Source organism: Eptatretus burgeri, chromosome 15 (assembly GCF_056783735.1).
Source record: "Eptatretus burgeri isolate ZD-2024b chromosome 15, Ebu_testis_v1, whole genome shotgun sequence".
NCBI lineage: Eukaryota > Metazoa > Chordata > Myxini > Myxiniformes > Myxinidae > Eptatretus > Eptatretus burgeri.
The window spans coordinates 33823196-33850221 of NC_140975.1; the positions used below are offsets into that span (position 1 = coordinate 33823196).

The 27026-nt window shown below is 42.3% G+C and overlaps 1 protein-coding gene across 1 annotated transcript; it reads left to right on the forward strand.

Annotated features, from left to right (window-relative positions):
• Positions 1 to 1994: 1994 nt before the first annotated feature.
• On the forward strand, positions 1995 to 26937 carry LOC147011896 (BTB/POZ domain-containing protein KCTD5-like). The gene is made up of 6 exons (XM_085857427.1): positions 1995 to 2331; positions 13141 to 13249; positions 13490 to 13581; positions 18213 to 18311; positions 21848 to 21958; positions 23144 to 26937. Exons 1-6 carry the CDS (start codon positions 2143 to 2145, stop codon positions 23195 to 23197), a joined length of 654 nt encoding a protein of 217 aa, XP_085713553.1. The 5' UTR covers positions 1995 to 2142; the 3' UTR covers positions 23198 to 26937.
• The last annotated feature ends 89 nt before the right edge of the window (positions 26938 to 27026 follow it).

Below are 27026 nucleotides of genomic sequence, written 5' to 3' on the forward strand. Positions count from 1 at the left end.
TCAAAAATTTCAAAGTCCCGTTGCTTGGCAACGGTGGTGTCCATAGCGACGGTTCTCATTTGCACACAACTCGGTCATGCTCTGAACCTACCAAGCAAGTTTCATCGAAATCGCCATTGTATTAACTGAAATCACCATTTTAAATATTGATAATTAGGGTAGAACAAATCTTAAAAAATTTTTTTTGAAAAAAACATATTTGTTTCGACTAGATCGACAACCCAACATATCGACGGAAATACTGATAATAAAGGTCGATGAAATTAAAAAAAAAAAAAAATTTTTAAGAAATTTTTTTTCTCGACTGGATCGACTACCCAACAGACATTACGAATATAGTGGTCACTCTGGCTGGCGCTCGTGAACCAAAAATAAAAGTCACAGCAAAGAGAAATGGTCAACAAGCAACATTTACTCTCATAAGTATCGTGCTGGGAAGTGTACGTGACGCTCAGAGCAAGCTGCCTGCGGAGGTACGGGTGTTGTTGCAGTCAGTGTTGACCCGTTGGTCAGTGGGAAGGTCAGCTCTGGTGTTGCATCAAGAAAAACTGTCTTCAAGCGATCTATGGAGGCTGTCTCACGACCGTCGTTAATATCGAGTATGAAGGTCGTCAAGTAGAACTTTGAAAGGTCCGTCATGAGGTTGCTGCAAGGGTTTTCAGACAGCGTCACACCGTACGAATACGTGGGTCGTGGGTGCACGTCGAAATTTCCTAGGGAAGAATAAAAACTGGGCGTGACGAAGGTGTACGTGTTGGTGTCGCCCTGAATGGCCGTACTAAGTTGCTTGGAATAGTTGGTGGTGCTGAGAAGAATTTTCCTGGGAGTCGAAGCGATGCACCGCACACTAGCTCTGCAGTAAAGCATCCGAGGTCGTCTGTTAGAGCAGCTCACGTACCCAGCAAGACCATCGGTACAACGTGCGTCCAGTGCGTGGAGTTGTCATGCGCTTTCAGGGAAGACTTCAGTTGGCGGTGGAAATGCTCCATCATACCATTCACTGCAGGATGGTTCAGCAGTGGTTCGCACATGGTCAGTAGCCAGGACTCAAGTCAGCTCACGAAATACAGCCGATTCAAACTGGCTACCATGATCCGTAGTGATGGTTGGTGTAACGCCAAAATGTGCGATCCAGGTGCGGAGAAAGGCCCTGGCGATGGTAGATGTGGTGATGTCGGCTGTCGGTGTAGCCTCCGGCCAACGGGTGAAGCGATCAACACAAGTCAGTAAATTGCACTTTCTGGTTGAAGGTGGTTGGGAACCAACAAGATCCACTTGGACCCTGTTGAAACACCTACCTAGTGTTGACAAGCTACCGCCTGGTGTGACTGCCTGACACTAGATCTTGGAGCATTGACACCGAGGCCAAACACGGCATTGGACAGTTTGGAGATGAAAACAGGACAAACCACTGTGTTGTCTGACTGAACAACAATACTGTCGGCCTGTTTTCATCTCTAAACTGTCTAATGCCGTGTTTGGCTGCAGTAGCATAACCAAATCAGATTGTCATCTGATCTAGATGGAGGAGGCCTACTCCTTCATCTGGAGAGACCATAAATCCCACAGTCTCTTCTGGCATGTAGATCTTAAGATTCAATGACAACTTTTAAAAAGTACATCTTTTCCAGATTCCCAGACACTCCACAACCCTAAGTTGTATTAATTGAGCACAAGTTTATATTGGGACCCTTCCTGGTTTATAACCGGTCTAAACGTTCCTGTGTTTCATGTGAATAGTGCGTTGGAAGAAAAATGAATGACACAGCTGTCGAGCAGAAAAACGACAACGAAGATATTGGACATGGAAAAGACTTTGAGCTTTCCCTGGAAAGTATCTTATTGTCGACAGGCACAGCAAAGGTCAGATCACGTTGACACTGCGGCCCATCCACCGGTCCCCCCATCATTGAGTAGACCAATGTATTGGTTTTTAATCCGAGCTTGAGGGATTGGAGTTGATCTGACCACATTATGGTTTCACAGGAGGCGAGGCCTCGCCAGAAACAGCTGCTGCCCATTGAACGGGGCAGTGGGGTAGGCGGGATCACTCTGAGGGGGTCGCTTAGCGCTTGGGCGCGACACAGCATCGAGAGCAGATGCAGCTGTGACGTGGCCGTGAGAAGCAACTGTGACGTCACCATGAGAAGCAACTGTGACGTCACCATGAGAAGCAACTGTGACGTCACCATGAGAAGCACCGGCGAAAAGTGGGTTCGTCTGAACGTGGGCGGGACACGCTTCATGACGACGCGTCAAACCCTGGAGAGAGAGCCAACATCCTTTCTGTGTCGTCTCTGCCAGGAGGGCCCGGAACTTGATTCTGACAAGGTACATTAATAGTCTTTTTGGGCAGAATTATGTTACGATGTATGATCATGGTGTCTCGTTCGGGAGGGTCAAATTAATGTCGTTTTTATTTAAGGTTATAAATAATAAAAACATTCAGATGTTAAGCAAGAGGACCTAAGTTTTCTGTGTTTGCAAACAAGTGTTGTATTTTGTAGAAATAAATATAAAAATAAAAAGCTGCAGCATTTGAAACGGTCGTTACTATTGGTGGTGGTGGTTGCTCTGCGTATCCAAAAGAAGGCTGTTCACTTGAAACCTGTGAACTATCTCATCAACTTGCTTACAGCGGAGCTAAGCTACTGCACAGACAGAAACCACACTCAAACATAGCATGCTGTGTAACCTGGTGTCACGGAGCCCCCGAGAAGACCAGAACACTTGCTGGACTTGCATTCCAGGCAGGAATTTGTAATTTGTTCAGGGTTCCAGTGAGAACTCACTTACCCTTCGTGAAGGACACCGTGCAACGGTGCTGGCACACGGGTCCTCCAGCTTAACGTCCTGAACATCACACACTGATGTGTCACCCTGCACGCGAAACACCCGAGTGACAGTTTATATCTGGTCGAGAATCAAACCCAAACTAGACAGTATGCATACATCTAGTCTATCCTGCTAGCCATCGTTACCACTATAATGCTGGACCGACTATCTTTCCCAAATCAGTAATCGGGAAATCCATTCCAAACTTCCCATCCTCAAGTCTGACTGGTGGAAATTTCTCAGCTCAGGAATGTCTGGTGAACTCTGCCGGGACGGTGTCGTGGAAACGGCACAAAAAGGTACGGAGCCAAGGAGTTTCCAAATGTGTTCAGTGTACACACAATTCGACAAAAACGATTAAAATAGTCACCAGTGGTTCTTGAGATGCAGCACAGTGTCAGGTTATTTAACATTTTACACCTCCACGTGAACCTCAGGAAGCATGTTTTTCACTCATCTCTATTCATAGCACCCAAGCCACAACATTTTCAACACTTGATTTGTCTGAAGCAAGTGTACGATCAATGTTTTTGATTACCTCCGCCACCGAAGGTGAAGGAGGTGATGTTTTCAACCCTCTCTGTCTGTTTGTTAATTTAGTGGGGCAACTTAGCATAACAATTGTGCATTTTGTAAGGAAAGCACCAAATTTGGCACACTAGTAGCCTGTCATATTATGAACAGATTTGGATATTGGGCCATCTCAAAATTTTTGATGGCAGTGGAGAATGGCTGCCACAGCCATCAGCGGCTGAATTTGAGATGGCTCAAGATCCAAATCTGTTCATAATATGATAGGTGACTAGTGTGCCAAATTTGGTGCTTTCCTTACAAAATGCACAATTGTTATGCTATATTTAGCTAAGTTTCCCCACTAATTGCAAAATGGAAGATTTTTTCAAGTGTATTGGTTAATCGATGTTGTTATTCTGTCTGTTTGTTTGTTTGTCACCGACAGGTCACAATTTTAAACCGATCTTCATGAAACGTCACCACATGGTAACGTTTGTCATAAGGAAAAATCCTTTTGTTTTTGAGGTCAAAAGGTCAACATAGGCCTAAGGTCAACAACTAAGGTGGTATTTCTAAAATCCTCAGTTTTCATCCGATTGACTTGAAATTTGAAGAGGATTATATATTTCATATCACTGAATTCAACCACCAATTATTTTGGAGGTCCACATGGTCCACAAAAGGTCAACATGGGCCGAATTTCTAAAATTGTCAATTTTCATCCGATTCACTTGAAATTTGAAGAGGAGTTGCACTTTTGGTCATTGGATTCAACCAGCAATTGTTTTTGAGGTAAAATTTGTTTTATGGCTTTTGCAGGTATCGTGCTCAGCATGACGTCTTCTTGTTTGTCTGTCTGTTTGTTTGTGTGCAGCATATCTCAAAATGTTGTGGACGGATTCAGATGAAACTTGGTGGACACGTTGGGTGTCTTACAAGGAAGAAATTATTCGATTTTGGTGAAGATCAAAATCCGAATCTGGATATGAAAATTATTTAATTTCTAAAGCGATTATTCACCATTGAGAGATAGGGCCAAATACGATATATAGCATGATATTTGAAAAATGTATTGAGCCCGATATATTCTCGTGGATCAGGCGTTGCGTGGCAGAAGTATGCGCGCTACCGAGTGCCCTTCCAGTTTAAATGAGATTCATATTTCCACAGCTTTTATGACCTTTGCCACTGAAGTATTCACCCCTGTTTGTCTGTCTGTGAGCAGGATATCTCCAAATGGACGGATTCAAACGAAACTTGGTTGACAGGTTGGATGTGTGACAACAAATTGATTCGATTTTGGTGAAGATACGAATCCAGATCCAGATATTGTAATTTTTTTTTTTAAAGTGATTCTTCACCATTAAGAGATAGGGCCAACAACGATGTCGTATATAGCATGATATCTCAGAATGTTGGACACGGATTATGACATAACTTGGTGGATGAGTTAGTTAGGTGACAGGAACAAGCCGATTCAATTTTTGTTCAGGTCTGGATGCAGATACGGCCTATCACTGGGATACAAAACGTAAACTGTTCAGCCGGGTAGAGGTATTCACTCTACCACCTGCCATTTTTGATACCCCACACACGTGAAGCGAAAAGCGGGCTAAGCAATTGGTTCATGTCTGTCTGTCTGTCCATCCGTCCATCTTCTCAGTTTATGATCGAGGAACAACCTATTTAAATCCAATGTTATATTTTGAACATGAATCAGAACTTGAATAGAAAGACGAGTCTGTTGTTTTAATGTATATTGGCTCTGAATTCGTCTCGATCACACATGCGCAGAGAGGAGTGAGATAACATTGATACTCTGTCTGCTTGCATGCCTACCTGGCAGTCAAACAAAATTTAAAATAATTCCAAACAGGAAACTTACTGTTTTTTAAGGAAGTTATAATTGACACAAACAACAGGCACAAACTAATGTAACGTGTTAGATCGGGTGGTGTAATAGCCGCTCGGGAAAATGGTGGTAAATCCCGAAATTTATTAATTTATACGCCTTTAAACCTCTTTAATTCTCGATTCATACTGAATTGAATAATATATTATTGACTGTCGAACACCAATCAGATTCATAGTACTTAGGGCCCTGTCACACCTTGACATTTTAGCCAGCGTATGGAAAGGTATCAAAATGCATGTAAAACGCTGGCGTACGCTGAACTATTGATGTTTTTTTTTTCCAGTTTTGGACGTATTCATAACGAGTTGGACGTATGTATAACGTGTTAGTAACGTACACAGAACGTTTCGATAACATATAGATAACTTATATCAACGAATGCTGAGCTTGTTGTCGGCGTTCACAACCTATGCCCAATGATAGTCTAACTTATGCATAGCACATGGCAGCGTATCGCCGACGATCACGTGGTGTAGCCTATTAAAAGGCTGCGGCTTGACGATTGAAATCACAACCACACTAGACATTGAAGTGTCAAGCCGCTGTCACACCTTGACGATTTAGCCAGCGTAAGCCGACGTATGAAAAATTGGCCGAATACGCTGGCACACGTCGAATACGTTATGGGTAAGTTTTATATACGTTAAGAGCACGCTAAAGTACGCTGGCATACGTCGTAGTACGCCGAGTACGTAAACAAATTTTCAGCATGTTGAAAATTTTTCGACATATGCCAGGGTATGACACACGTTCCGCATACGCTGGCCATAAGTTGTAGGCACGTTATGCGATCGTTGACACACGTCGACACACGTTACGTGTAAGTTACTCATAAGTCGAAACACGTCGAGGTAATGTTTAGCGTCAGTGTTCCAGACGCCCTGTTTTTTTTTTTTTTTCTTCGGCATGACGGTGATGTTGACACTTCGATTTCTTGTGCGGTTATGATTTAAATCGTTGAGCGGCAGCCTATTAATTATATTATATTATAACCGCACTATAAATCAAAGTGTCAACATCACCGTCATACCGAAGAAAAAAACAAACAAACAAAAAAAACAAAAAAAACCAGAGAGTCTGGAACACTGACGCTAACCTCGATGTTTTTCGATTTATGAGTACCTAACAAGTAACGTGTGTCGACGTGTGTCAACGATCGCGTAATGTGCCTACAACACGTTACTCATTGGTTAGAAATAAGTTTCGGGTATGCTAAACATTACTTCGACGTGTTTCGACTTATGAGTAACTTACAATAACGTGTGTCGATGTTCGATGTGTGTCAACGATCGCATAACGTGCCTACAACTTATGGCCAGCGTATGCAGAACGTGTGAGTCATACGCTGGCATACGTCAAAAAATTTCAAGCATGCAAAATTTGTCTAACATCTCGGCACACTACGACGTATGCCAGCGTCGTATATACGACTACGACGTATATACAAAACTGACCCCTAACGAATTCGACGTGTACCAGCGTTTTAGCAAATTTTTCATACGTCGGCATACGCTGGCTCAATCGTCAAGGTGTGACAGCGCCTTTACAAGAACTGAAGCCTTCACCCCTGTTTGTCTGTCTGTGAGCAGGATATCTCCAAATGGATGGATTCAAATGAAAGTTGGTGGACATTTTGGGTGTGTAACAATGAATTGATTCAATTTTGGTGAAGATCCGGATCCGGATCCAGATACTGTAATTTTTAAAAGTGATTCTTCACCATTGAGAGATAGGGCCAACAACGATATTGTATACAGCACGATATCTCACGATATCATATATATATATATATATATATATATATATATATATATATATATATATATATATATATATATATATATATATATATATATATACATATATATACAGGGTGTCCCTAAAAAAATGACATCATTTCGTAGTCTAATAACAAAGCTAATTCTTGCTCAAATGATCTCAAATTTTAACAAAATGTGTAAAAACTAACTAAGTTGAATATTAAATTCTTATCTCAATAAGAATCTACCAGGAAGATGGATTGGGCATGCCAGTGATAATGACAATGTGCTGTTTAAATGGCCACCACGTTCACCTGACTTGACACCTTGTGATTTTTTTCTATGGGGCTATGTGAAAGGACTGGTCTTTATCGCCCCTCTTCGTCCAAACCCAGAGGAACTTAAGCAGAGAATCACTGAGGTGCTGGAGAATGTTACGTAAGACATGCTACGGCGTGTTTGGCAGGAGCTGGACCACCGACTTGACGTGTGTCGTGCCACAGGCGGTGCGCATAGTGAACATTTACGAATTTTTGAGAAAACGGTTATAACATCTACATCCCTCTGAATCTCTTGTTTGAATTTTGATAAATAAATATTTTATTGTTCAACATGAAGCCTATTTACTTTCGTTTGCCTGGGACATGTAGTTACTTAGATATTCAAGTTTCAAATGATGTCATTTTTTTAGGGACACCCTCTACTTTATTTGATATTGTTAATGACTCTTTTATTCATGAAAATAAATAGCACGGAAACCAGGCACAAACATGTTAATTAAGGGTATGGTTTGGACAAATTTTAATTTTTGAAGTCCCTAACCTTATTTTCCCCCATTACCCCCCCCTCCCCAAGTTTGAGGAGTTGCGGTTCATAGGGGTTTTCAACACTCCCACCACTCCCAACCCCATGAATGGAAAGGACCTCCTGTATATAGTATACCTGAACATCGCGCGGGGTATCATGTTCTATGAACTCTGTAGTTAAAGGTTGCACAGTATTTATTTGTGACGTTTCATTTATTTTCGATTTTCAAATAATAAACTCATCGTTCATCACAATTATGAAAATATCCTTTTTTTAATAGTACTTGGTACATAATATTGCTTATTATTTGTGTACTTGCATAAATCACCAATTTTTTTAACATCCAGGAATCTCGCCTCATGGAGGAGCGAAACGACAGAAGACAGCAGGTTCACAATTTGACAGATGATCAATGCTGAACAAGCAGAGAAAGACGTCACATGTGAGTGATGAGTGCCAGAAACGAAAGAGTAGTGGGATTCGTCAGGGTAATGCAGAGAGAAGGGATAGGTATGGGAGAAAGCACGAGGCGGCGATGCTGAGCACTCCTGAGATACTGGAGGGGCACAGGACAACAGATGTAAAGAGTCAATTCCACAGATGAGAGAATAGAGGAAGAAATGAGAGGAGATGAATATTCAGCATATAATTTGGGTGGTGTAACAGGTTTGGGTTTCTGGAAGAAAGTGTGTGACCTGGGCAGGCTGGGGGAGAATAGAGGGAAAATGGCAGATGTGAGGTGATAGAAACAATGTCCACCAACCTGTCTGTGATGGGAGAGAAACCTCCTGCCTCGATATACCAATAATACAGAGAGCCTTGGACTCAAGAATTGTTCCCAGTGGAGAAACTTCACAGTTCTTTGCATGAAGGCTTTATATGCTCTAATGAGCTTTGAGTGGCTCAAAACGATTTAGCTTTGTGGAGAATACCCAGGCGCCAGCCACCGAGAGCCCAGTGTGGAGATGTGGTCCACCCAAGATGGCTTGTGTCAGATAGTGAGGCCGAGGATGTAAAAGACTGCACCTCTTTTTAAGCGATAGCCAGAGAAGTTGATCTGGGGATTCAAAAACCAATCCTTGCCTGGAAGGACAGAGTGAGAGCACTCTTGTATTTGTTCTTTATTTTTTGGATTCATTTTTTTTTAAATTTAAGTTTTGGGTTTCTGTTTCCTTTCTTAAACTGTTGTATCTGACCTACTTCCTCCATCAGTTGCTCTCTTTGTGTCTCTCATCTCTGTTTCCATGGTGGGGTTTGGCTTCTATTTGTAGGGCCTGGTTTTTTTTCTCTTCTGGGGTTGTTTGCCCGTTACTTTTTCTTGAATGAATCGTGCTGCTGCAAAACACACGATATTAATTTCTTTCAAGGTGGATGATTTTGAAATCATTTTTCGAATTGAATGTTTGGTCCGCCTCACGAAGATTCAGACCACATCATGAAGATGTGTGTGTGTGTGTGTGTGTGTGTGTTTGTGTGTGTGCACGTGTGCACGCTCTGCACCACCACTGGTCGTCATCTCCACATGCGGGCTCCAAGACCGAACAGAACCTTCCCTGGTCTCGAGGTACCCATCTCCACCCCAGCATGGAACCAGGACTGATGGACCAAGCTGTCTCCTCATCCGTGCTCAGTTTCCCCCTACGTCTCCAGAATGGTGATGAAGTCGATCCGTACGACCTCCCGTGTGACCTCTGCGAGTACGTCCGATCCCACCCGGGAACACTCCCACTTGCCCGGACATGGTGCTCCCATGGGACATGGTGCCCGGACATGGACCGAAGCTCAGTCCCACCTTTCCTTGGTGGGAGGGATTTGGTAAAGCCCACCAAGCCACAGGGCCAGGCCGTGTTGCAAATGCTTATCAAATGTTGTACTCACTTGTATGTTTGCCCAATTCTAAATTCCTGCCTCTAATTCTCTGGTCAAAGTCTACTGTAACTGGTCTTAATGGTTCCAGAAAACGGACTTGTCTGACTAATAAGGGCTACAGACAGCAACAACCTTTAGACTATGAATCAAATCTCAAAGCAGCCTATTTCAGTCCACAGTATAATAAAGGTCTCCCTCAACTCGAGAGATTTTATTTTTGGCATACTCACCTTGCTTGTCATGTGTGGGTTGGGAAGAGTGGGGAACCGTTGGAATTGAACCCACATCAGCCAGTGGAGAAAGAAGCTATTGTTTTACCACTGAATTAAGCAATCACTCAGACGAAGACCAGCACAATGAAAATGTGATTGCTATTCATTTTCAGCAATATGTAGATTCATGGCACAGATAGCTTTCTTATATACTCTGCAGCTTCAGGGAGTATACTTCTGAAAACCCTAATGGCCTGGATGGCATCACTGGACACTTTGGAATTTTTACTTTGATCATCTTGTACTTTTTATCATGTGGAAAGCTGATGGCCTGCTGCTTGCTCAGTTGAGTGGTTTGTGACTGGGTGGATTTTATTCCGTGGTGTCTCAATGTTAACCCAACCACCTGTCCCTCACCGGCTGAACCAAATTTAATGATTGTGTGTGTGTGTGTGTGTGTGTGTGTGTGTGCGTTAAAATCCTGAATTTATATATCTCTGTAGGGGAGGAAAGGTTGAGAGGTAGTGCACTTGCCTCTGAGCTATCTAGACAGGGTTTGTTAGATTCCTTAACCTGACAATAAACTCTCAAATTTGGTGTTTTGCAGGCAGGAAATTGCATCACAAAGTGCACTATCTTTGGGATAGATGTTATAAGCTGGGTGTCCCATCTGCTCGTGATATCTGGGGGGGAGTTATGAATATCCCATGGTGTCTTTCACAAAGAGCAGATGAGTGACTTGCAGTCCCAGCACCCTGATCAAATGACCAGTTCCTGCCAAAATATGTTCTCATCAATCAGGCTTCATCAGCCACTTCATGAAAAACTTGGGCCAAACTTCCGCCTCATCCAACCATGCAAGAAGATAAGATGAATTGGGACCATCAAAGGGCATTGATCAATTAAAACGCATTTGCATTTGCATTTTAATTCGAAAAATTACAGGGCATTGCCTTATTTATGTCATATTTTCTCTACTTACCCACTTTTGTGAATTATCACTGGACCCTATGTCAGAAAACCATACTCGGCCTGTGATGCTTCCAATGAAGGGCGGCTTCCAGGATGCCGAACCACTGATTACAACAGAAACAGAGCCGTACCGCATGGTTTTATATCCATATGGTTTGGACAGTGGTGTAATTTTTCATATTTTGGTCGCAAGCTCAGGAAAAAAAAAACAGCTTTGGCTTGGCCTCATCCTTCAGCCAGTAATCTGCTTATGGTAGAAAGCCAAATGCATGAGCAGTGACAGTAGCAGGAGGTCCAGTTGGTAGGAATGTCAGCCATTTATATGTTTTGGTGAGCTAAGATCAATAAGGTGGCAGATTTGCAGTTTGCAGGTGGGGGTTATAAGTTTAGTGCCCAACCTATCAAAAGAGCTGAGGTTTGTTGCTGACCCAAAATTTAACAAATAATATCCATAAAGTTCATAGAATACCTTATTCCGCGCTGTTTTGAGAAACAAGGACACGGGCGGGGTCGACAAGCAGCAAATTTAATTGGTCGTGATGACGTAAAATGCCATAATATTTTGTCCAAGTATTGCTAAACGGACGAGTTTCGAAAGTGCCAATGAGGCGATTTGTGTTCTCCAGTGTTCAAGTATATGTTTCAATTGAAATAAAGTAAAGATTTTAAAGGTCGGTGAAATTATTTAATTTTTTTGAAGTTTACCGCTGTCGATGCATCGTCTTTTACACCACCTTATTTTAACACGTTACATTAGTTCTTCATGCCTGTTGTTTGTGTCCTTTATGACGTCTTTAGAAACAGTTTCCTGTTTGGAATGATTTTCAATTTTGTTTGACTGCCAGACAATCAGGCCAAGTAAAATAGTTATCTCACTCGTCTCTGCGCATGTGCGATCAGGACAAATTCAGAGCCAAAGTACTGCTAAACTACAAGTTCATGAGCTCACCTGGAACATAGTTCTGGGGAGCGTATGGAATGGTGCATCGTGTGTCCGTCAGTCAGTCCATCTGTCCATCAGTCCACAAATACTTGTAACTTCTCTGAAACTACACATCTGATTTCTACCACAACTTTCATCACTCTGTATGCACATCACCCAAAAATATGTATTTGCTTTCTTCTCCAAAACTACACACACAATTTCAATGAAACGTAACCACAACCTTCAGCACCCGTGATACAGGAAATTATTTAAACCCCATTTTTGCTTTGAGTGGGTGGTGCTTGGTCAAACAAATTTGTCAACATTGAGCAATATTAACATGATTGTAATTGATTTTTGAGCCTCCACTGATGAAGTCGCCGAAAGCATTATGTTTTCAGATTGTCCGCCCGTACTTACGTACGTCGGTACGTAATCCGTCCATGCTAATTTCTCTGTTTGCTCTGCAACTGTTTATCCAATTGACATAAAATTTTCAACATAGGTTTGACGACTCATGTAGAATGTTTTAATTATAATTATGATGTCATAGGTCACTTGGTCTGGCAGCCATATTGGACTGAATGAAAATCTTTATAAATAATTATTTATCTTGAACCGCTTCATCAATCGACGTGAAACGTCACAATTATGATGGAGTAGTGATGGGGGATATGCATTTTAAATTTCAACCTCATTGGACACATAGAGTCTGGCAGCCAGAATTATGAAATATTTTGAATCTGGGTTCAGGGATTTAAATCAAACTTGGTACAAGTCTGTATAATGATCTAATGATGCATGTAGAGGCATATCTGGTGATGTCATGACATCGAAGAGTGCCTTTCCTCTTATAAATTACTCCTTCAAAAGGATTATTTAGATTTTATTATTTGGAGTTTGGAACATAGACATTTTCTTCCCTTAAGTTTGTGAATAGAAAGTATCATTAAGTATGTGTTTATTTCATTTCGTTTGAAACCTACAAAAGTATTTTGTCTATAGATCTGCGAGGTCGTTCGATGAATTGATTAATGGGGTGCTGTGAATTTTATACCGTGGCATACATTTCAGAATCCTTAACTTGTTCAGTTGAAGTTATGAATCGAATAATGCAATTACTCTCATGTTTCCAAATGCACTACAGAATTTAACAATATGATAAATAGTCTTATGATGCTGACATATTTACATTTCTGGTAAGTTGTTTCATTTGCATGTTTGACAGAAATCATAAACAAAGCAGTTTAGTGGAACACACATTGTTTGTTTTTGGTCATCCTTCCATTTTGTTCTGAGTTATGCCATGTCACTACCTTTAACCACACGCAGGACGAAACTGGAGCTTTTCTCATTGACCGCGACCCCACATATTTTGGTCCCATCCTCAACTACCTGCGGCATGGGAAGCTGGTTCTCGACAATGAACTGCCTGAAGAAGGCACGTGTATAAAGCAACGATGCTGTGTTACATGCAGCGATGGTTTTTAAAAAATAGCCTACAAATGTGAACCTGCAACGCTTCAAATGAAAGGGATCTACGTCCAATGAACTTATCTCGCATCGAGCTGAACTATAATTGAAAATAATGATGACCTTTTCTTTGCACAAGTTCTTCATTGAAGAATCTAGTGATGAAGCAGAATGTTGACCAATATTAAATGTGTTTACCACGTTACAGGACTATTGGAGGAAGCGGAGTTCTACAACATAGCGTCCCTCATTGCGTTAATTCGGGAACGGATCTGGGAGAGGGATTACAAAGCTCGGCAGGTTCGTTTGTATTTCTTGTTGTGATTTTATACGTGCTGTGAGGGAGAGAACCCCAATATACATTGGGCTCCCATTGTGAAATGTAATGAAATGTAATGAAATGCTAGCAAGTAATGGTTTCAATGTGAGAAATAATTTGAGGCCAGTAGGTTTGATGGTAACATTAGCTTTAGATTAAAAGAACAAGTAACATGAATGAGAAATCACTCATAGAGTAATACTTGGCAAAATGGAAGGGCACTCGGTCGAGCGCATACCTCCGCCAGGCTGAATAGTTTACATTTTGTACGCCACTGATAGGTCGGATCTGAATCCGGACCTTAACTAAAATCGAATAGGCTTGTTCTTATCACCTAACCAACTCATCCACCTAGTTTTGTCACAACTCATCTACAACTTTTTGATATCTCCTGCGATACATATCTTTGGCCCCATCTCTCAGTGGTGAAGAATCACTTGAAAAGTTCTCGGATCATCACAAAAATCGAATCAATTAGTCCTTGTCACACTCCCAACATGTCCACCAAGTTTGATTCGAATCATCCACAACTTTTTGATATCTCCTGCGATACATAGCTTTGGCCCCATCTCTCAGCGGTGAAGAATCACTTGAAAAATTCTCGGATCCGGATCCGGATTCGGATCGTCACAAAAATCGAATCGATTAGTCCTCGTCACACACCCAACATGTCCACCAAGTTTGATCCGAATCATTCACAACGTTTTGAGATATCATGCAATATCGTTTTTAGCCCCATCTCTCAATGTTGAAGAATCAGTTGAAATATTAAATAATAATTCTCGTATTCAGATCTGCATTGGGATCTTCATTAAATGGTATCAATTGTTCCTAGTGGCACTCCCAACCTGTCCTTGGTCAGTCACCAAAAAATACACAAAATTTCAGAACGATTGCTTGAAAACTGTGGCCAAAAATATTGTGACAAACACAAACAGACCGACAAATGCTACAGATCAACATACTTGGCAAAAAAATTTTTGCCAAGTAACAATACACAGGTAAGATATTAACAAAAGAGTTTAGATGAAGATTACAGGAAGGATAGAAACAATAGCCCCTATTCTATTACAAGGGTAAATAGCAACGTTTTGAAAATATTTCAGGACATTAGGTGAGGGCCCTGTCACACCTTGACGTTTTAGCTAGCGTATGGCAACGTATCAAAATGTATGTAAAATGCTGGCGTACGCTGAACTACTGATGTTTTTTTCAGTTTTGGGCGTATTCATAACGAGTTGGACGTATGCATAACGTATTAGTAACATACAGAGAACATTTCGATAACTTATACCAACGAATGCTTAGCGTGTTGTCAGCGTTCACAACTTATGCCCAACGATAGTCTAACGTATGCGTAGCGCGGCAGCGTATCGCCGACGATCACGTGGCGTAGGCTATTAATAGGCTGCCGCTCGACGATTCAAATCATAACCGCACTAGACATCGAAGCGTCAACATCACCGTCATTTCCTGTCACACCTTGATGTTTTAGCCAGCGTATGCCAACGTATGAAAAATTTGCCGAATATGCTGGCACACGTCGAATATGTTGTGGGTAAGTTTTGTATATGTTAAGAGCACGCTGAAGCATGCTGAAACACGCTGGCGTATGTTGTAGAACGCCGAGCTCGTCAACAAATTTTAAACATGCTCAAAAATTTTCAATGTATGCCAGGGTATGACACGTTCCGCATACGCTGGCCATAGGTTGTAGGCACGTTATGCGATCGTTGACACACGTCGACACACGTTACTTGTAAGTTACTCATCAGTCGAAACACGTTGAGGTAATGTTTAGCATACCCAAAACTTATTTCTAACCTATGAGTAACGTGCTTTGAACCTATGTGTAACGTATCTCCAACGCATATTGACGTATGTAGATGTATTTGATTGACGTCTTCCGGATGACCACAGAACTTACTGAACGTGTTTCTAACTTACAGCTACCGTATAATGGCGTATTGGTAGCGTTTAGGGGAATTGGTATATAAAAATAGGCTTCACAGGAGGAACTTCACAGTGTTTCAGACCCCATGTTGAATAGATGTCCATGTCAGTAGTAGTAGTAGTAGTAGTATCAAATTGGTTGGCATTGGTCTTCGAAGAAAACTTCGAAGAATGCTGCGAAGAAGTCTCCTGGCCGTGGCCGTGGACGCGGACGCAAGGAGGATCCATCATCACCCACACCCTCCCCATCATGCTCACCTACTACTACTGACATGGACCTACTACTACTACTACTACTGCTGACACGCTCACCTACTACTACTACTGATACTACTGACACGGACATCTACTCAACATGGAGTCTGAAACACTGACGGGTTCCTCCTGTGAAGCCCATTTGTATATACCAATTCCCCTAAACGCTGCCAATACACCATTATACGGTAGCTGTAAGTTAGAAACACATTCAGTAAGTTCTGTGGTCGGCTGGAAGACATCAATCAAATACGTCTACATACGTCAATATGCGTTGGAGATACGTTACACATAGGTTCAAAGCACGTTACTCATAGGTTAGAAATAGGTTTCAGGTACACTAAACATTACCTCGACGTGTTTCGACTTATGAGTAACTTACAAGTAACGTGTCTCGACGTGTGTCAACTATCGCATAACGTGCCTACAACTTATGGTCAGCGTATGCGGAACGTGTGAGTCATATGCTGGCATACGTCGAAAAATTTTAAGCATGCTTAAAATTTGTCGACGAGCTCGGCGTACTATGACGTATGCCAGCGTGCCTCAGCGTGCTCTTAACGTATGCCAAACTTACCCATAACGTACGCCAGCGTTTTAGACAAATTTTTCATATGTCGGCATACGCTGGCTAAAACGTCAAGGTGTGACAGGGCCTTTAGATGCCAACAGGAAGTTTAGACAAGGGCATTCGGTGGAGAAAGTTGAAGCAAGATGCCCCCCATGTATATATTCCGATCCAAAGTCAAGTCTCATAGAAGAGCAAGATCATAGAATGGATCAGGATGCAACAGAACAAAAGGAACAATAGAAGGAAGGGGAAATCGCAACAACAGCAGGATTGAAGGATACAATAGAGGAAGACTTGGACAAATGAGGAATGAGGGGTAGCAGAGGATGCACAGGGTGGAAAATATGGATACAGAAGTAAACTCAGGAGGGAAAAACTGGAGATTTGGGAAGAGGTGGGCTTGGGGGGAGAGGGGGAGGGATTGACGGGGGTAAAAAAGATCATAGCTTTAGTTGGGGGATGATCTGAGATGGAGGTGAACTAGCTGTCATGAAAACCTGGACGAAATGATGAGGTTGAAGACAATGTATATGTTGGTTCTCCATTTGGGAAAAAAGCGGAATGAATGAGTGGAGGTGAGCAGTTATTCTGGATAATGGTAGTTTCACCAGAAGCGGGTTCATGGTGGACTGTGTGCACTTTGTAGTAACGTGTGGAGCGCGGTTACATTTTAATTCGAAAATTAGGGAGGGAGGGGGTGGACAGAGCATGGAAAGAGGACAAGGTACAAGACCAGAACGGAGGCCCTAACCCTAACCCTAACCCTAGCTGTTAGAGACTACTAACCTGTCTGCGGCGTGAATGCAAGAGGCCCACAGACACAATTACATCATGTGAGATTCCAATGATCCTGAAGGCCTTGGTTTCCACAGCGTCAAGGGAAGCAAGGTGTGATGTAGGGGTACCAGCCCAGGAGGGAGAGCAGTACTCCATCAAGCTGCTGATGAAGGCCTTGTTGGTTGATAAAAGTTCAGGTGTGCCAAGGAAGGACTTTGCACGTAGGAGGATGCCCAGTTGGTGAATGGCTTTGCTATGTGGTTAGCACAGGAGAGGTCATGGCTGATGATGAGGCCTAAAATTTCAAGAGACCGAACCTCTTCCAGTGGCTGACCAGGGGTTAGTTTGACGATCTTTTTGGAGTGACAGGGTGACACAGTCACATTTTTAAGGATGGAAGGACATGCTCCATTAATTAGACCAGCATCTAATCAATTACAGACCAGCATAGAGTGTTGCAGCCACAACCTGCCTAGCTATTGGATGCGGTACAGTACAACACAACGTGGAGTCATCTGCAAAACAGAAGAGAGGGTTTTCCAGAACATCAGAGAGTTCATTAAGATCATCAGAAAGAGGAACAAGACTAGGCCTAAAACACTGCTTTGGAGAACTCCAGCCTCCACTGGGAGAGGGTAGGAGATGGTTCTATTCATAGCAACACATTGACTGCAAGAGTGGAGGAAGTCAGAAATCCAAGAACAAAGGTCGTCAGAAAGCCACAGGCAGAGATGGAGGTTGGCAAGCATAGCAGGATGCGAGAATGTATCAAATGTCCAGCAACATGGTCACGCACAAAACTGTTGGTTGTGCCTTCGGGTTTTATCAGCAACACAACCAAACTGGTTAATGGTTTCTGAAGTTTGTGCAAAAAGCCAATCGATGCAAATAGAAAATTTAGATGAAGACAATGGATCGTGTTAATTGCAAAACCCTGCAGATTGGAACTATTAAAATATTGGTTGCACAGTGCATGTCGTTGCCTGCATGACTATCTAAAATGTCATTTCCTGTGTGTCCCATAAGGTTTCAAGGCACTTGTGTGTATTAATGCAGGAAATGCCAGTGAAACACATCTATCGTGTGCTCCAATGTCATGTGGATGAGCTTACTCAGATGGTCAGCACCATGTCTGATGGCTGGAGGTTTGAGCAGGTAATATCAACAAAGTTCTACATTTTCTTAGAAAACGTCATGGGATGTACAATTTTATTTGCTTTGGTCACTTGGTTTAGTGTTTATCACTTGCTTTGGTCTTCTTCTTCTTGCATATGGCAGTTTGGCAGCTTGGCTGCCAGGTAGCTATCATTTTGTTGGGGCACAACTGTGCCACTAATGCTGTGCCCCAATACCAGCTCACTGGTACTCATTTCACCAACCTCAGAAGGATGACAGGTTGAGTCAACCCCCACCTGATGTTATTTCAGTAGCCAGTGGGGCTCAAACTCAGGACCCTTAGATCCCAAGCCAGCCACCCTAACCACTGAGCCAACACCAGGCTCAGCAATGAGGCTCAAACTCAGGACCCTTAGATCCCAAGCCAACCACCCTAACCACTGAGCCAACACCAGGCTCAGCAATGAGGCTCAAACTCAGGACCCTTAGATCCCAAGTCAGCCACCCTAACCACTGAGCCAACACCAGACTCAGACTTACTTTGGTGTCACCCATATTTAACATTTTGTAGGATGAATAACTCATCTTGCTGGTGAAGGCTAGTGTCAATCTGCATCAGCAGACGGGTAGAAAGCTTGAATCCTCAGGTTCTCCTTGCTTCTCATGGCGGTTAACATACCTCAGTCAACATTTTGTTGATTTCACCAATTGTACCGTGTTGTCATGCTCACTCTATGCCTCCTCATGTCATGCTCACTGACCTCCACCCTTACTGTGACATTTATGACCATTTTTTAATTGGTTGGAACTGGGATTCGTGCCATTCTTTGCATGGTGCATCCACTAGTTGTTTTCAGATTTGGTGGTCATTGCTGTTGGGCCATAGTTGGGATTTCAACACATCTCACACAATCCGCCATCAAACCTCAACCATGTACGTTCCATAACTCGTCATTCCACAAAATCTGTTTCCAGTTTTGGGGCCCCACAACACGTTGCTGTAGTGTTAAATTATTTTTTTCGAAACAAAGTGGAGGCTTATGGAAGAGCTCAAACCCAGAAAATAACTTAACAAAACAGCTGCAACACAGTGAAAAGCAGTTTAACACACCAACAGCTGGTCAAACACTTGGAATATGTCTTTTAGTCGTGACAAATCTTTCTTTCTCTCCATCCTCTCTCTCTCTCTGTCTCTCTCTCTCTCTCTCTCTCTCTCTCTCTCTCTCTCTCTCTCTCTCTCTCTCTCTCTCTCTCTCTCTCTCTCCAAAAGGGCTGTATGGTAAACCTTCCTATCAATTTTCTTAACAATCCACTTGCGGAAGTTCAGTCATTCAAACTCCTGGGTATCACTATCAGCCATGATCATTATTGGGCAAACCACATTTCAAAGTTGGCCTCCAAAGCCAGTTGCCGACTCGGGCATCCTCCGGCATACAAAGTACAAACCCTTATCCACCTACAAGGCCTTCATCTGCAGTTTCATGGAATAATGATCTCCCTTCTGGGCTGGCTCCCCTGCCTCGCACCTTGCTCAGATTGATCCCCATCAATCCCTCTCCCAAACTCACCTCCTTCCAAATCTCTAGTTTTCCTTCCTGAGAGTCTTCTTCTGTAACCACATTGTCCACCCCCATGCAACCTCTCATACCCCTCTTTCCACCCCACTTCCCTTATTTGTCCAAGTCTCCCTCTATTTTATCCTTTAACACTGCTGTTGGTGTTTCCCCCTTTCTACCGTTCCTTTTGTTCTGTTCCATCTTGATCTGTTCTGCGTTCTCACTCTTCCACGAGCCTTCACCTAGTAAAGTATACAAAAAGAAATCAGTGAGGTGGACCAACACAACAGACAGTCACGAGAGGAGGAATGTATGGGAAGAGGAATGATAGGGTAAGGGGCTGGGGGGAAAGACACAGCATGTGAAGAAATAGGATACAAGCTTATACACAGAAATTGAAGGGGACCAAATGAAGAAGAACGGAAAGCCAGGGATGAAGACGCAAATGGAACAAAAAAAAAAACAACAACAAAGGATTGAGGGAGAGGGGAGAAAACGTAATGACCTGGAAATCAATGGGGATCATGAGTATGAATGGAGGTGGTGCACCGCGATATTGAAGCCCTGGAGGGAAGAATGAGATTGAAGTCTAAAGAAGCTGGTTCCACAGATGAGGGAAAAGAAGACCAAATGGGTGGAGGTGAGTAGTGAGCATGGATTTTGAGAGCATCCCAGAAGTGGGTTTCTGACAGAATGCATGTAATCTGGAGAAACCTTGGGGGAAACCAGCCATGAAAGGGCAGAAGGTGCAAGACAAACACCTGTCTGTCCTGTCTGCTGTGACCACCAACCTGTCTGCGATGTGTGAGATTTTAAATGATTTTGAGAGCCTTGAACTCCATGGCATCAAATGTGTAAGGTGTGAGGAAGGGTCGCCAACCCAAAAGTGGAGGCAGTACTCCAATGAGCTGGAAATGAAAGCCTTTGCAGCTCATTGGAGTGATGCCTTCTACAAGTACAGAAGTTTGTATTCTTAGGTTGTTAGAAACTTGTATTTGCCACTTAGAAAGATTGGCACGATGGAGAATGCCCAGTCAGTGAATGAGTTTGGAGACCTTCTCCGATAAGTGGTTTGCCCTTTAGAGACTGTGATTGATGGTGAACCCTAAAAGTTTGATCAATTCTTCCAGGAAATACAGCGTTTCAAAAGTAACAGTTCATTGAATGAATTACTTATGTTTCATATTCACAGATTTGGGATAATGTGTGAATGGGGTCAGAGGGGGACAAAGGAGGAGGGGTTGTGAAGGAGTTGGGGGGGCATGGATATGCAGGAGATGATTTACTGAAGGGTACGAATCTGAGCGAGTTATCCATGGTCATCCCGGGTTTGTTTTCGAGATCCCAAGGTCAGCAAGACAAATAATCGATAACTCATCAGGAAGTTCAAAGAAGTATCTGCTGTGGGAAGGAAAGAGAAGCTGATGTTTGGGCGTTGGTCCTTCTTCATGGCAAAAGAGCAAACCCTAAAACCTACTTTACTCTGTCCAAGTGTTAACTTCTGAAACATCAGCTTCTCCTTGTTTCCCTTGGTGGCTCGCATATTTTAATCAACATCTCCACACAGTGAATCCACAACTGTATCAGTAGATCATCCAATCAGAAAGAGAGAGAAGGGAGAGAGAGAAATGGTCAGTTGGTAGCATCATCACTAAGGGGTGGTTGTGTGGCTGATCCCCTGTACATATTTTGAATGTGACAAAAGGTGCTGGTCATACGTCGCATACTCTTCATAAAAAGACACTGGGGTTTTTGTCATCCACCAACTAAAGTATGTATATCTCGTGCCATCTATAGACATAGTGTTTATTGTCAGGTCACTCGCACGGGCTCTTGCTTGAAAGACACCAAGCGAGAATTTCCAGCCATGTATTTCAGACAACCAATTCCCCTCAAAAGGACGATGTACCCTCTGATGCAGTGCCTCCTGTTGATATTTCACCAGAATGACAGCTTCATTCTGCATTGTCAGCCAGTTTGTGAACGTCTCCATGGATGTGATGTCCTGTCCTCCTCCAGCTCCTGAACATGGGCACAAATGTGAGCAGCCGAGGTGACGAGCAGCCAGAATTCTTGTGCGTTGTCTCTCAAGAACGGCAAAGCTCAGTGAGCGAGCCAAACAGAGCAAAGGTAACGCAGGATAGATTGAATACGAAGCTTTTAAGAGAGAGAGAGAGAGAGAGAGAGAGAGAGAGAGAGAGAGAGAGAGAGAGAGAGAGAGAGAGAGAGAGAGAGATAGAGATAGAGATAGAGATAGAGATAGAGATAGAGATAGAGATAGAGATAGAGATAGAGATAGAGATAGAGATAGAGATAGAGATAGAGATAGAGATAGAGATATATTGCATGTTCTGTTCAGCCTTAATTTTACTGCATTCCAATCAATGTTTGTTTGTTTGTTACTTCCAAAATCAAAGATTTTTCAAGTATATTGGTCAGTTAATTTTGTTATTCTGTCAATCTGTTGATCAATCGCCTACAGGTCACAGTTTTAAACCGATCTTCACGAAACTTTACCAAATTGTAGAGGTAGCCTCAACTGAGAAGCCTATTGATTTTGAGGTCAAAGGTCATCTTGAGGTCAAATTTCTAAAATCGTTATTTTTCATCCGATTGACTTGAAATTTGAAGAAGATTTGTATGGTCCATCACTGAATTGGGAAACCAACTATTTTTTTTATGTAAAAAGGTCAAAGGTCAACTCAAGGTCAAACTTCCAAAATCATCAATTTTTATTTCAACTGAAAAATTGTCAATTTACATCCTATTAACTTGACAATTGAAAATGATTTGTATAGTCCATCACTGAACTGGGAAAGCAACTATTTTTATGTAAATACCTCAACGGTCAACTCAAGGTCAAACTTCGAAAATCATCAAATTTCATCTAATTAACATTAACCTGACAATTAAGTAGCAATTGCAAAGTGCATCACTGAATTTTGAAACCAATTATTTTGAGGTCAAAAGGTCAAAGGTCAACTCAAGGTCAAACTTCGAAAATCATCAATTTCAATCTGAAAAATAATCAATTTTCATCTGATTGACCTGAGCTTTGATTAAGATTGTCAATTTTAATGTTAATGAAATGCACAATTTGATGTATCCATGGCAACCTTTGGAGAGGGGGGTGGATTTTGCAAGTTTCATGCTCTGCATGACATCTTTTTCTTGTTTGTTTGCTTATTTATTTATGTATGTATGTATGTATGTATGTATGTATGTATGTATGTTTGTATGTAGGTGTTTATGACATTTTCTAATATATACAGCATTAACATTTCTCGTAAATGCATGAAACCTGTTTCCTTGTAGAATGAAGATGAAGACAAAGATTACGACGTGAATGATTCCGATTCTTCTGGCTAAAAAGGGTTCTCAGTTATTTCGGTATAACAGAATATTGTGTGCATTGCATTCAACATCCCTAAACACAAGCAAACATAAGGAAATCAGATACAGGTGGAGGCCATTCAGCCCATCATGCCTGCGGCATGTCAACACCACACTAATTTATCAACACAAGATCAAAATATGAAAATGCAAAATGTTTTTTTTTAATTAAGTGTTTTTTGTGTTGTTTTTTTTTGTAGTTTTTGGAGATTTTTGTATTTTTTGCTCCCAACCCCCCCCCCAGGGGAGGGGGCATGGGCTTGGTTAAAAAACACACATCACCCACACAACACCCCTTGACAAGACCCCCACCAACAGCACTCCATGCACATGCACACAAACACCCATCATTGCTCAAGCTACCTAAAAGTCCGATCAACATCCCTATACCCCTCCATCTCCAAAACTTCCAGGTACCTATCTAATTCTAATTTAAACTTATCTACTTTTTCTGCTGCCGCTACCTTTCCAGGGAGACCATTCCATGCATTAACTACTCTCTGAGTAAAAGTCCCCTGCCTTACTACCGTCTTAACTTTCCTCTCCACTTCTTGCTTTACTTTACTCTCAGGCTACGGCCCCTGGTCCCATCACTGTCTACTTTGCTCAATAATAATCAATCTGCACTTATTTTATCTCTACCTTTCATTATCTTAAACATCTCTATCAGATCACCTCGTAACCCTCTCCTTTCTAGTGAATAAAGCCCTGTCTCCTTCAGCCACTACTCATAGCTGAGTCGATCTAAGCCCGGAATCAATCGAGTAGCTCAGGCACCCCTCTCTATGGCATATATGTCCTTCCTGAGTTGTCGTGACCAAAACTGCACACAACATTCGAGATGTGGCCCTCACTAAATTCCTGTACAATGTTAACACCACCTCATTAGATTTATAAATGACCCCCCCCTCCGAATACAACCTAAAACCCCATTTGTTTTACCGATCACTGCTTGGCACTGTGCTTCCTGCTTACCTCCCATGTATATTACCACCCCCAGATCCTTCTCCTGTGTGACACGCTCCAAAATTACCCCTTGCATCCTGTAATCTCTATTTTCATTGTTCTTTCCCATCCCCCAACACCTTACACTTGCTCAGGTTAAACTCCATCTGACAATCTTTTGCCCAATCTATGCAAGCATCAATACTCTTCTGAATCTGATCACCACTCCCTCTGCTATCCACCTTACCTCCAAGCTTGTGCCATCTGCAAATTTGGAAAGCTTACTCTTTCGGACCAATAAATCATAAATAGTAATCGTTCCAAGTACTAATCCCTGAGGTACCCCGCCACTTCCATCCTCCCAGCAAGACATCCTCTCCGATATTTCCATCCCATGAAAGTAAATAAGACAAGTGTGAAGACGACGATGGTTCACGAGCGGCATTTGACAATGTAGGTTGTTTCAGAAGTTAAGCATGAGACAATGTGATAATGTTTGACCAAGTTATAAAAATGAAAGACATGTGCATGTATGAGATGTGGAGGAGGGTACTGATATGGAAGGATTTGAAGGAGACAGATCATCATGAGAGTGGTCAAAAGAATGATTATTGAAGGTACGGAGGAAAATGATTTTGTAGCGACAGGAGGGCTAATGGACTAAGCATTTCTGAATGAGACAGGTGTGGAAAATAAACCTTGTGAATAAGACAGAGGCAGAGGAGAGGAGATTGGGACCATACTCTGTACAGAGCGTTGGTGCTGCTTAAGCAGTCCCCTGGCTATTGATCACAATCTTGGACTGGTCAACACTACAACACAGGATACCAGCATGCTGGCACTCATTTTGCCAACCTCGGAAGGATGACAGGCCGAGTTAGCCCCACCTGGTATTAATTCAACAACTGAGCAGGATTCGAACTCAGTACCCAAGGATTCAAAGCCCACCACCCTATCCATTAAGCCAACACTGGTGTTGGTGTTGAATAAGATGAATTAGAGGAATATATCACTATGAAGAAGAAGATGAACACATGGAGTACTTGTGATGGAGAAATAAAGAAAGTGATACATTTTAAAATGTATTTAAAAGTTTCTGAAGGAAGAGGTGTTTCATTCAATGAAGGTTATTTTTTGACAATATTGAGAAAGGGAAGGGATAAGGAATGAGGTGGAGGTAGTGCAGGCAGATTGAGTTCATGTTTTTAGTGGAAAAAAGTTTTTTTTTTTTTGGTTTGTTTGTTTTTATTTTCTTGAAACAAGGAGGACGAATAGGATAAAGTTGAGGAGGCTGAAGGGACAATATTTGGGAGAAAAGCAGAACGAGGCATGTGGCTTCAGAGCAGGGAAATAATTTGCATGTCAGTGAGCTGAGGACCAGGCCTGAGTAACGTGAACACAAATTCGACAACACAACACAAAACAATGTGTGGTTTAACACGGAAAATTGGACAAAAACACAAACAGCAACACAGGGACAAAACCAGAATGACACTTAGTCGAGCACATACCTCTCACATAATTTTGTCACATAACTCGTCCACAACTTTTTGAAGTATCATGCTGTATATCGTTTTTGGCTCCATCTCTCAATGGTGAAGGATCACTTAAAAAATTTAAAAATTATCGTATCCATATTCGGATCTTCATCAAAATCGAATCAATTCTTCCTTATCACACACCCGATGTGTCCAAAAGTTTTGTCCGAATCCAACCATAACTTTTTGAAACATCCTGCTCACAGACAAAAAAACAAACAAACAGTCAGACAGACAAACAGACAGACAGGGGTGAAAACATAACTTCCGTTCAACTTCAGTGGCAGAGGAAAGAACCAATAGATCTGGTCTGGAAAATGTAGCTTGGATGAAGTGGAAGGTGGAATTACCGATCCAATGTCCACGTATAGCAGACCCTGAACCGGAAGTCCAAGTTGATAGAGGTATTTCCAGCTTAAGCCAGAAACACCTTTATTAACTCTAAAATCCTGTTTCCCTGCTGCAAAAAGATATTCCCCATAAACTGTATGATGGATGCCCAAATGAGGTGGATGGTTGGCAGGCACCCATCTATTGGTCAGAACCCTTGTAGCAATAATTCCTGATGTGAAATAAGAGTTCATGGTCACATTCCAGTGAAGAGGTACTATCTGAAATGAGAGCGAGAGATGAACCTTCAGAGTTTAGGCTTTATTCCATTTGATTGGAGCCGCTTCTGTGGGCACACCGGGGAATACAGGTTCAGCTAGGAGTACATAAGCAGTAACGTATACATGTGCAGTTAATCATTGCAGACAATCCGCGTAAGCACGGAGTTCGATATAATCTCCATTCTCACCAGTCAATGAGCACCTTCAGTTAACGAGCATCAAGTGGACAGCCGATGTCAATAGCAATGCCCCGGGGACAATCACTCGTGCCGCAGAGACCTCCCCTTATACGCGAGACGCACAACATGTGATCCCGCGTCATGTCCCTCAATTCACGACAATTCACCACATTCTCCCCACCTTTAAAATGTAACTAGGGGCCCATCTTACACACCATGATTGCTTTAGCACTATAGGAGTATACATTTCAAGCAACGCGGACTAATAGATCTACAGAAGCATACATGCCAAGCAGTGATTATTTTGAGTTGTAGGAGCATGGAAATGAGCATCGATATATGATATAATGGGCATATAGGAGCATGAGCAGCGAGAATGCCGATAATCCCCTTTACAGATTGAGTCGTCGAGGGGGCCTTATTCATCGACCTCTCCGGGAGTAAACGGCAGTTTCACTTGAGGGAGACTCCCGATCCTCTTGGTGAGCCTCGACTTGTGCCGGGGATGACTCCTCGATCGCTCTCGGGTGGA